Source organism: Dendropsophus ebraccatus, chromosome 7, assembly GCF_027789765.1.
Source record: "Dendropsophus ebraccatus isolate aDenEbr1 chromosome 7, aDenEbr1.pat, whole genome shotgun sequence".
Lineage (NCBI taxonomy): Eukaryota > Metazoa > Chordata > Amphibia > Anura > Hylidae > Dendropsophus > Dendropsophus ebraccatus.
In genome coordinates, this window is record NC_091460.1 from 105342335 (window position 1) to 105353550 (window position 11216).

At 45.4% G+C, this 11216-nt stretch overlaps 1 protein-coding gene across 1 annotated transcript; it reads right to left on the reverse strand.

The window, feature by feature from the left end:
* Window positions 1-3116: 3116 nt before the first annotated feature.
* LOC138796587 (protein Mis18-alpha-like) lies at window positions 3117-3620 on the reverse strand. The gene has a single exon (XM_069976196.1). The coding sequence runs from the start codon at window positions 3618-3620 to the stop codon at window positions 3117-3119; it is 504 nt and encodes a 167-aa protein (XP_069832297.1).
* Window positions 3621-11216: the final 7596 nt, after the last annotated feature.

The following is an 11216-nucleotide window of genomic DNA, read 5'->3' on the forward strand; positions in this document are numbered from 1 at the left end:
ACACGGGGGGGGGGGAGAGGGGGGGCATCTATGAGGGGGGGGGGGGAAAGAGGGGGGCATCTATGAGGGTGGGGGGAAAGAGGAGCCATCTATGAGGGTGGGGGGAAGGAGGGGGGCATCTTTGAGGGTGGGGGGAAAGAGGGGGGCATCGATGAGGGTGGTGGTAAAGAGGGGGGCATCTATGAGGGTGGGGGGAAAGAGGGGGCATCTATGAGGGTGGGGGGAAGGAGGGGGGCATCTATGAGGGTGGGGGGAAAGAGGGGGGCATCTATGAGGGTGGGGGAAAAGAAGGGGGCATCTATGAGGGTGGGGGGGAAAGAGGGGGCCATCTATGAGGATGGGGGGAAGGAGGGGGGCATCTATGAGGGTGGGGGGGAAGAGGGGGGCATCTATGAGGGTGGGGTGAAAGAGGGACCATCTATAAGGGAGGGGGGAAAAGGGGACCATCTATAAGGGAGGGTGGGGGGAAAGGGGGCCATCTATAAGGGAGGGTGGGGGGAGAGGGGGCCATCTATAAGGGAGGGTGGGAGGAGAGGGGGCCATCTATAAGCGAGGGTGGGGGGAGAGGGGACCATCCATAAGGGAGGGTGAGGAGAGAGGGGGCTATCTATAAGGGAGGGGGTAGAGGGGGCCATCTATAAGGAGGGGGGGAGAGGAGGCCATCTATAAGCAGGGGGTAGAGGGGGCCATCTGTAAGGAGGGGGAGAGGAGGCCATCTATAAGGGTTGGAGAGTGGGCCATCTATAAGGAGGGCAACATGGGGGGAGAGGGGCCATCTATTTGGGGAAGCAACATAGGGGGAGAGGGAATACACAGAGGGGGGCATATATTATTAGGGGGTCACATAGAGTCAGGGCTACCCACTAAATAAGGGTGTAAAGGGGCCAATACAGATGTGTAGTGTGTATAGAGATGAGGATGGTGCCAGTGTGAGGAGCCTAATATGTCTGTCTGGCAGATTCTGTGGATTTGTGGCTCGGAGAAGTTCTCATAATGGCCCAGGACGGATGGAGAAGATGAAAAGGAAAGAACTCAGAAAAGACGTCTCCTGTGAGTCACATGATATAACTGCACTGTAATGTATACGGTGTATAGAACCTGTGTAGAGCTGGGGCCACCTCTATATGACTGGATGAGGTGATTTAGTATACTGGTTTTGGTCAGTAACAATATGGTGGTGATGGTAGTGGTTGTGGTGTGGCAGTAATGTTTCCTTCCTATATACTGGTATTACTGGTAATATTGGTCTCATTATACAGGATTTGATCGGTAACAGTATGGCGGTAATATGTACTGTGATAATACTTTCTCTTCCAATATGCTGGTGTTATTGGTAATATCTGTCTTGGTGTGTATATATATATATATATATATATATATATATATATATATACACACACACACACACCAATAGCATCACTTGGTCGTGAAAGGGGGGGGGGGGGGGGGCAAGTTGGCCTCTCGCACCAGGGCCCAGGAGACATTAGCTACGCCCCTGCTCGCAATCAGACATTGGTGTGTGATTGGCTCATCCTGTTCTTTCCAAATATGTACAATGGCTGGACCATGGACAAATAAAGCACTTGTGCCCAGTGTTGACCCCAGTTGTAGTCTGTAAGCTCCAACGAGTAGGTCTCGTATACACTTTGTATTTTTATTTTATTTTTATTTATTCTAATTATTTATCTGTGTATTATGTAACCTCTATACTGTATGTATAGAAAAAAAAGCGCTGCGGAATCTATTGGCGCTATACAAATAAATATTATTATTATTAAATGGATCTGTAAATGCACTTGGAAAAACAGAATTCTAATGCAACACCTCAAAGTAATTCTAAGGCCCCTTTCAGACATTCGCTAATTCTGTCTGTAGCTGCAGGTCTGTGGCTACAGGCAGAATGTGGATCCGTTAATTCCTATGGCCGCATACACACAGCTGTCATTTTTGTCCTATATCATATACCTGGCTTCTCCTGCTGCAACGTCACTGTCCAGTTGATTGATTGCCCACTCAACCAGTCAGTGATTTGAGCTGTATCATGCCCCAGTCACTGATTGGTTGAGCGGGCAATCAATCAGCCGAGTACATGACTTTGCAGCTGGAGGATCTACTGTCTGCGAGACCTGGGAGCAGCGCTATAAGGGGGTATGAGGTAGGTAAGTATACTTGTTTATTATGTTCCCGCACCCCCCTGCCTTCCTGTCATTTTTTAGTTTCATGGGACTTCTCCTTTAAATATCATGTAATTACAGAAAAGGTAAATACTTCATTCCACCCATGTAGGCTTAAAGGAAATCTCTCAGCACCCGGGCAGTCCCCTAGTGAGCATGGTACCTTTTAGTAATTTTTGTCTGTGGAGTGGATTATGTGCAATCTCGGGTCTCCTACTGCAATGAAGAGTGAAAGAGGAGTTGTGGCTCAGCATTTGTGCCACACTGTAGCACACCTTACCACTCCTTCCTCCTCCCTCTTCTTCATGATAAATCAATGCTGCCCGTCCTTCTGCTCACTCACGCTGTTAGTCAGTGTCTGCCAACAGAGGACTGATCTGCAATCGGATATAGTTGAACCTCCCAGCCTGTGTTGGGTGGGGTAAATCACCTGTCTTCAGACCAGCAACAGTTCTTTTCTTTGGTTCAATTCCCCTGATGGAAATGAAATACTGTATAACAATATTGTTCCCACTTGGTGAACAGTGTAAACAAAAAAAGACGAAAAAGCACTGGGATTCCTGTTTCTTTTTTAATCACACTATCAATTAATGAAAAGCATTCAAAAATTTCCATCTACACCAATATGGTACCAATAAAAACTGTGGATCCAAAACAAATTGCCCCAAAACTGCCCTGTAGGTGGGAAATTTTAATCATATATATATATATATATATATATATATATATATATATAAATATATATTTAGAAGTTTTATTCTTGTAAACAATACAAAACGCAGTAAAAAAAAAAACAGCCAAGCTGAATCCCACTGCTTCCCCATTAACCCTGAGAACAATCCGATATTACACATTAACTCCGCCCAGCCATGTTCTGCCACGGAAAAATGAAAACTGTTGCAAAAAGCTTAACAGGTCTGGATAAATTTTTAGTCGTCTTTTTTATTCCGGATGTTCTTTCAGCTCTAAAAAATGTGCACGCAATTTTTCTAGAGACTCCTTTTGCTCCATAGTTAGTTTTTCAAAATGCGGATCCATCTCAATGGTGATCAGGGATTTAGATGGGTGGATAGACTGCCCAAGATTCTTTCCAAATTCATATTTCTCAATACTGGCACTGTCAATGTGGTACAGGTTACATTTGTGGCTGAGGTGAGGTGGCGTCGCAGAGTAATACTTGTCAAGGACCTTGTGGCAGCAGCTGCAGGACAGAACCTGGTACTGACTGCCGGCATTATAGGGTTCAGTGGACGTCATCTGTCTTCCAATTTCAACTAACTGTGTAACAGCTGTCAGTGGCACCACCACTGTATCTTCCTCATGACCAGGGGGCCAGTCGGCCGTGTCTCCCATCGGCATCCTACAATTCCCACTCTGGTACACCCCCAGTTGGACGCCGGAGCCGCTACTGACGCCCAGAGGGATGTTGTTGCCGCTGTGCGCCATCTGTGCCTGGTTCACAGTTTCCGCGTTTGTGCTGCAGACATTTGACAAGTCACATCAATTTTAATCATATTTATTTGTAAATAAAAATAAATGTTTTACTGTTTTAAAAATTCTCTACTGACTTGAATGTGGTAAATCTGCAAACTCACGCATCTCTTGTGGACAAGTGTTGTACTGTTTCTGGGAGGAGCCACATTTTCTTCTATCCCTGGGCAACCCCACAAATCAATCTACACTTTAGATTAGAGTCACTATAGAAAAATGACTACATTAATTTTTAAATACCTTCAAGGACTGGCTGAAATTGAATTTAATATATTTTTCCCTTTTAAAAGACTTCTTTATGGAGCTCTGAAATATGTACTAGTGTTTTTTTCCAAAGCATGATTGCATGGAACAATGTATACTTTAAATTTAGAAGGTTGAAATTTCATTACAGTATCTTATCTAAAAAGAAAGCAGTAGAAGCTGTGTGGGACTGAAAAGGTGGAGATGCTTAGTAAGCATCCATGCTGAGGAAATAATGTCACAATTTATACATTGATAATTAAAGCTTGTATCCTGTTGACTTACAAAAACGGGAAAAAAATATTCTCTATCTTTTTCTCCATGTAAAACAACTATTTTTCTTTTATTGCATTTCAAATGATAAAAGTTTTTGTTAACTGTCTACCAACAGCCTCACAACTCTACATGGTTCCGTGTAATGGGAAGCAAATTCACCCCTTTTAAAGGGGTTCTACCTCCAATTGACTTTAATATAGGAATCTAAACATGTTTCCAATGTACACTTCATTAAAATAATCACCCCCTATAAAGATAATCACCTTCCATAACATGAATGGCACCCTCTGCTGGTTCTAATGAAGGCTCCTCTGTCCGTCCATGTAACAGTTTTTCTGGCCGAGCATGTGTATATCTAGTACCCACTGCTGTGAGACCTCATAGATCTACAGTTTGTGCCTTTCCCTGCTCCCACACAGCATGATATAAAGACAATCCTGTGTCACCCAGCTGAGAGGAAATCACTGTGTGCCCAGTAGAAGAAGTAGCCGGGTATTGCTTCTCAGCAGGGGGCGCTGTGCAGGGGCAATATCTATTATGCTATTGGTGTCCCTGGTTGCCGATTAAAAGGTCAGTGAGGTGGCTGGGGATTCCCTTTCAGCTGGGGACACTCATGGCCAGCGTGGGGGGGGGGCAAACAGGGCAATTGCCCAGGGCCCCTGCAGCTCAGGGGAAGCCTGTCATTGTAAACCTTGCACCAAGTTACTGCTGGCCGAGAATCACACTGTCCTGTGCCACCCTAATAGTGCCTCCTTAAGAAATCACCCCTCCCTCCCCTATGCTCTGCAGCAGCTGTCACATGGTCGGGACGGCAGGGGGGGAAGGGATGTGCGCATACACTGTGCGGCTTCCTGACGTCTTCCTGCTCCATATATGAGACTGATTTTTCGCCCCCTCTGCACCCTGCTCTTTCAGGAATAGTAAGTATAGATATGTGTAACTTGTGCATATATGTGTGTAATGTAAACATTGCAATGTGCATGTATGATATGTAATATATGTATATTACGCGCACTGGATGTGTGGCTATATATGTGTATTTGTGGCTAGAGAGAGAGTCTTTTATATTTTTTAAAGCACAACTATAATTTAAGTGACCAAAAAATAAAATTCCTCAAATAAAAAGCCCATGTGTTACCCTTTAAAAAGAGGTGTGGATATCTTGTGCGGTCGCTGAGATATCCCTAGTTGTGCTCAGAAATATAAATTAATTTTTCTCCTGGCTGACAGAAAGTGGGCGTGGCCTCCTCTTCCCTCACACCACAGTTAGCTCTACTTTGAATCAATGGGCTGCTGGTGGAGGATCGGGTAATGGAACATGGGGGATCTGTGATGACAACTAGCTGGGACAATATCTTTATATACTCAGACCCAGGGGCATAGCTAGAGGTTCAGCCTAGGGGGAGACAGCCAGTCTGAGTGGGCCCCAACCAACGCTGCGAGTATGTAATGCAGCCGCCCCCTTACAACCCTTCGGCTGCCGCTCGGCTCCCGCGCTGTCTGTTTATACATTACCTCTCTCCTTGCTGCACAGTGTCCCTGTGTCCGGCTCTCCCGCCCAGCCAATCAGTGTGTTGCCCAGCCGCAGCCACTGACTGGCTGGGCAGGAGAGCAGGACGCCGGGACCCCGTTCAGCAAGGAGACAGGTAATGTATACAGACAGCAGGGGAGAGCCAAGTGGCAGCCTAAGGGGTTTAGGGGGCGGCTGCATTTCAGACCGCTGCGAGTATGTGGTCACAGGGGCCTGCCAGGACCTTAACTCGTAGCGGATCTCGCTGCAAAACTCAGCATGATTTCCACTGTGAGTCGGTACGTGTGAAGGCACCCTTACAGTACAGGTAGGGAAGCACCGTACCCCTCTTATTACTTGCATGCAGTGGTCGCCTGCTTTGTGTGCCTCTATTGCATTGTCTGTCTTTGGTGGACAATTTTACTGTGTGATGTTTATATGGTCTCTGTGGTTATTTCTGTGTGGAACAGTTTGTAGGGTAATATCTATCGGTCTTTTGTTTAGTAGAATTTATTCAGTAACTGCATACAGTGATGGTGTGTGAACATAGCTTCTTGCATTTTTTGTGTTTTTTACTTGTGCTTTGTTTTTCCACAATTTCTACTGAAAAAGTGAGAAAGAATGGCAACATGCATAAAAACATGGGGGGAGATTTATCAAAGGGTGTAAAATATAGACTGGTATAAACTGCCCACAGCAACCAATCACAGCTCAGCTCTCAGCTCTGGTAACATGGAAGCTGAGCTGTGATTGGTTGCTGGGGGCAGTTTACACCGGTCTGTATCTTACACCCATCTCATCCCTTGATAAAGCCACGCGAAACGCGCGTAGGGTGAGTGGGTGAGTGGGACTATATTGAATGCAGCCATCCTCCATTACTTATAAATTTTAGACATTAGTTTATTTTCTGTGTGGGAGACACTTATTTGTGTATCTCGCGTACTTTCCAGGGCTTCTGCCAGGTTATACATTATCTAGTGTTGTATATAATTACATTCAGTGCGCCATCTAGTGGAGGCTGCCTGCATTCCCTCAATTACATATATCCTGAATAGCATGTGCAATATATGATCCTATAAAGTATGTGTATATCTCCCCTCACCACCTGTATGTTTTTCCATCTGTTTGGTCGTGTTTTATTCCTTTGTGTGTTTTTTCTTTTCATGATAATGTGATATATTGTATTTTATTCATATGAATTGTCTAAATAAAAAATTCTGTTTGATATATTGATCTATGTTTGTCCCTGCATTTCTTTGATCCGTAATGGGATCTTTTTCTTGTTGTATGTGATGCTTTTGGTGCATTTTGGGACAAGTTATTTTTTGGGCGTTTTCTTTTATTATCTTACACCCTTTGCTAAATCTCCCCCATGGTGTTTTCTGGATTTTTCCTCCCTATAAATGTCTGTATTCTCATCTAGCCACAGCGTTTTTGAGCCCCCCAAAAACGCTGTCCATCAATTTTACCGTTGTTTTGCAAATACGCCTAGTGTGATTCCCCCCCTAAAGCAGTACTAGTGGTTTGGTACTGATTAGAGATGAGTGAACCGGGTTCAGGTTCGAGTCCACCCGAACCCAAACGTTCGGTATTTGATTAGCTGGGGCTGCTGAACTTGGATAAAGCTCTAAGGTTGTCTGGAAAACATGGATACAGCCAATGACTATATCCATGTTTTCCACATAGCCTTAGGGCTTTATCCAACTTCAGCAGCCACAGCTAATCAATTGCTGAAAGTTCGGGTTCGGATGGACTCAGGCATGCTCGAGGTTCACTCATCTCTAGTACTGATACATAGAAAGATTTTGTGTGCATGTGAAGGGGATTGTGCTCTTGATCTTCAAGACCCAAGCAACACTTTCATCACCTACTGATTCAACTGTGAATGTGTTGTGGTACAATATCCGAGCACTCAGTGCCCTATTTTAAAATTTTGCCCTGGGCCAAAACTGGCCCTGGGGACACTCAGTGGCGGAGTGGCTGTATATGCTATGTAAGTATATATCCAGCCTGCCACATAGTGTCCCCAGCTGCCACAATTATGTGGCAGCATAATAGATATTGGGGCTGCACAGCAACCCACAGCCGCATCATAATATATAAAACCCCTGCACAGCGTCCCAAGCTTAGAGGGAATGCTCAGTAGCCTCTTATAATCTACAATATTTTCCATGCAGCAGTCTGGCTTTCCCTCTTAGCTGGGGTTGCTCTGCAGGGATTCTATCTATTATGCTGCTGGGTGACTCTAACAACTGGGGGGCACTGTTTGGCTTCTGAGCTCTTTAGTTCCATAGCGTATATAGCCCAGCAACCACAGAGCGCCCACAGCTATCACAGTCACCAAGCCGCACAATAGATACAGTCCCCGTGCAGTGTCCCCAGCTGAGAGGGAATCCCCAGTTGTACATTAGAAGAACAGGCATTTTCTCTGTGCAGTGGCTGGGAATTCTCCTAGCTGGGGGCACTGTGCAGGGATTCTACCTATTATGCTGCTGGGTGACTATAACAGCTGGGGGCACTCTATGGCAGACAGGCTATATATGCAATGTAAGTATATAGTCCAGCCTCCACATGGTGTCCCCAGCGGTCAAAATCATGTCCTGCAAAACATTTTCCTTTGATAAAGCTAGTTATTGGGATGGGATTTTATTATGGTGTGGATAGGTAGGGACACAGGATAAGTAAGTAGTATGGCTGTAGGAATGACAATTAGGGTCTGTTCACACGTACAGACTCACTGTGTACTTATCGCTGTGAATTTCTGGCACATAAATCCACAGCGATACTGATTGCTATCAAGTCAATGTATGTGTATTCTCGATGCGTGTTTGGTGTTTGGTTTTACATGCGAGTTTTGATTTTCACAGGCAAGTTTAACACCACAAAAAACGCAGCTACTTTCATGCGAGTTTGATGCGAGTTCTGTGAGAGTTTTGCGCAGCGAGTCTGTACGTGTGAACAGACCCTAAAGCAGAGTGAAGCAGAGATGGCTACTGGATGCAGATAGGATCTATCTATCTATAAAATGTACCCAAGGAATATTATAAACCATTGCACTAGTAGTGAGATCACTGCAGCTGTGTGTAAGGGGCCTATTCCACGGAGCGATAATCGGCTGAATCGTCCTGATGAGAAAACAATCAGCCGAGGATCGTGTCATTGGCTGATCGTTCATTTAGGTTCAAACCTTAAATTATCGGTCGCCCGCCCGCGTGTCGCTATGTGGAATAGCGGGTGCAGCAGGGGACCGACGATTTCACAAACATCATACTTTACCTGTACAGGCGCAGGTCTTCTCCTTCTCCCGGTCTCGCGTGGCAGCATCAGCTTCGGAGCAGCCTTTCTGAACTGATAGACCGCTCAGCCAATCACTGTCCGGGACCGCCGCGGAGAAGGAGAAGACCTGCGCCTGGACAGGTAATGTATGAAACAAGGGCTGCAAGGACACTGGTAACGATGTCCCTGCAGCCCTCGCTTACGATTGTTGGGCCGTGGAATAGGCCCAGTAAATGAGCGCCGATCTAGCAGATCATCGTTGATCGTTGTTCCTCGGCCCGTGGAGTAGGACCCTAACGGACTATTTTTTATGCAGATTAGGTCAGTGGAAGGAAACCAAACAACTGTTATCTGATATCTATGGTAACAAGGCCAAAACTGCAAGGCACTACTGGGAAATACAGTAGCCTCCTAGTCACATGCTTCAGACTGGGCCCCGCCCACATACAGTGAAGATATCAGGGCAGCGCAGAGACAAGAAATAGGCTAAAAAGGACAAGAATAACAACAAGGAGCAGCTGTTTTTACATGGATAGTGTTTAAATTGTGCTACGTATTAATCTAAGCATTATTCTTTTTTAACCACTTTGTGGCAGAACCCCTTTAATATATAGAGGTTGTCTCATCAGCAATTTATTTTGCAACGAGAAGCTAAGCAAGCTGGGGACAGAAATCCAGTGAATTCTTAGTGTGGAGAACGTAACAAAGTAGCAAAACATAGTATCGGAACTACTCTTAAAGGGGAACTCCAGATAGGAAAAATTACTTTTTATTAAATAATACATTAAAAGTTGTATAGATGTATCTGTATAATGTATTACTGTGTCTGCAGTTCTGCCACACGGGGAGTTAATTGACATCCAGGAAGTGAAGAAAACTGGCCTCCCTGCAATCCACTCTGTCTCTAGCTTCCTCTGTCCATCTCCTCCTCCCTCTAAGGAGACAGAGATCATGTGACCAAGAAATTCTGAGCATGCACCGCAAAGACTACTGGGAGATGTAGTCAGTTAACAGTGCAGGGGAGGGGGAACAGTAAGAGAGACACAGCAGGCAGAAAACTGCATCAGAGGAGCGGTACTATTGTACAACCACATGAAGAGTGTCAGGAGGGAACATAGGTAAGAATCTTGCAATTTTTTTTAACAAGGCTGCCTGGAGTTCTCTTTTAAAGACAAGGTTTTTTGCCTTGGCTCAAAGAAGGCATTCCAAGCACAGGGCATAATACATCCATGATATTTATATACCCTAATAAGAAATAAGGAAAGAGATGTCTGCTTGAAACTACCCCCTTATTATAAATTGTTGCACCATTTGTTTTTAGACTAGCCCACACACAAACCCTGTACAAGATTTCCCCAACAGGCATCATCCAGGAGCTTTTAGGCTATGTTCACACATAGTAAGAGACCGGCCGTTCCGCGACCCCGGCCTGGTCACTGAACGGCCGGTCTCTGCCCGGATCATCGTGGCTGGTACTTAAGTACCGGCTGGGTGATCTTTCCGGCCGCGGAGCTCTGATGCGGGCGCATCAGCGCGTGCCCGCATCAGAGCTTCCCATAGCCCACAGTAAAGCAAGCTGCCGGAGCCGCTTGCTTCACTGTGTGAACTGAAAGGTCTTTCTGCGGCCGAAATTCACTGAATTCCGGCCGCAGAAAACTGACATGTCAGTTTTTTCCGGCGCTGAATGGGATCCTGGCCGGAGCGCATACGATGTGTGTACGCTCCGGCCGGGATCCTATTAAAAATAAGGCTATGTCCCACCCCTCAAAAAGTTTTACGTAGTGTGAACATAGCCTTAAGGCCGCAGGTCTAAACCTGCCTGTGGATTGTGAGGAAGGCACAGAAGATGGAAGAGAAGTGGGAATGGGTAGGGGAGTAAGGTTTTTTCTTTTACAGCATAGATGGGGCCCTAAGGAGTCCCTCTGCTTTCCATTTAGGCTGGTTGTGCCCCCATTTCTCCCACACTCTTGAGTGATGTGCCTGGTGGCTGCATAGATGGTGAAGATGAAGCTTTATCACCCCAGACACAGTAATAATGAGGGGGCAAGACTGTGACTATATTTACATATGGCATGAGTGCAGTTCAAACTTCGCGATTGTGGAATGTACAGTATTTTACAGTCAGAAGACGCTATCTAACTGCTGTTTACCTCGTCTTTAAAGGGCTAGTTCATAAAAAAAATTCTTTTAAATCAACTGGTGCCAGAGATTTGTAATTTATTTCTATTAAAAAATCTCAAGTATCC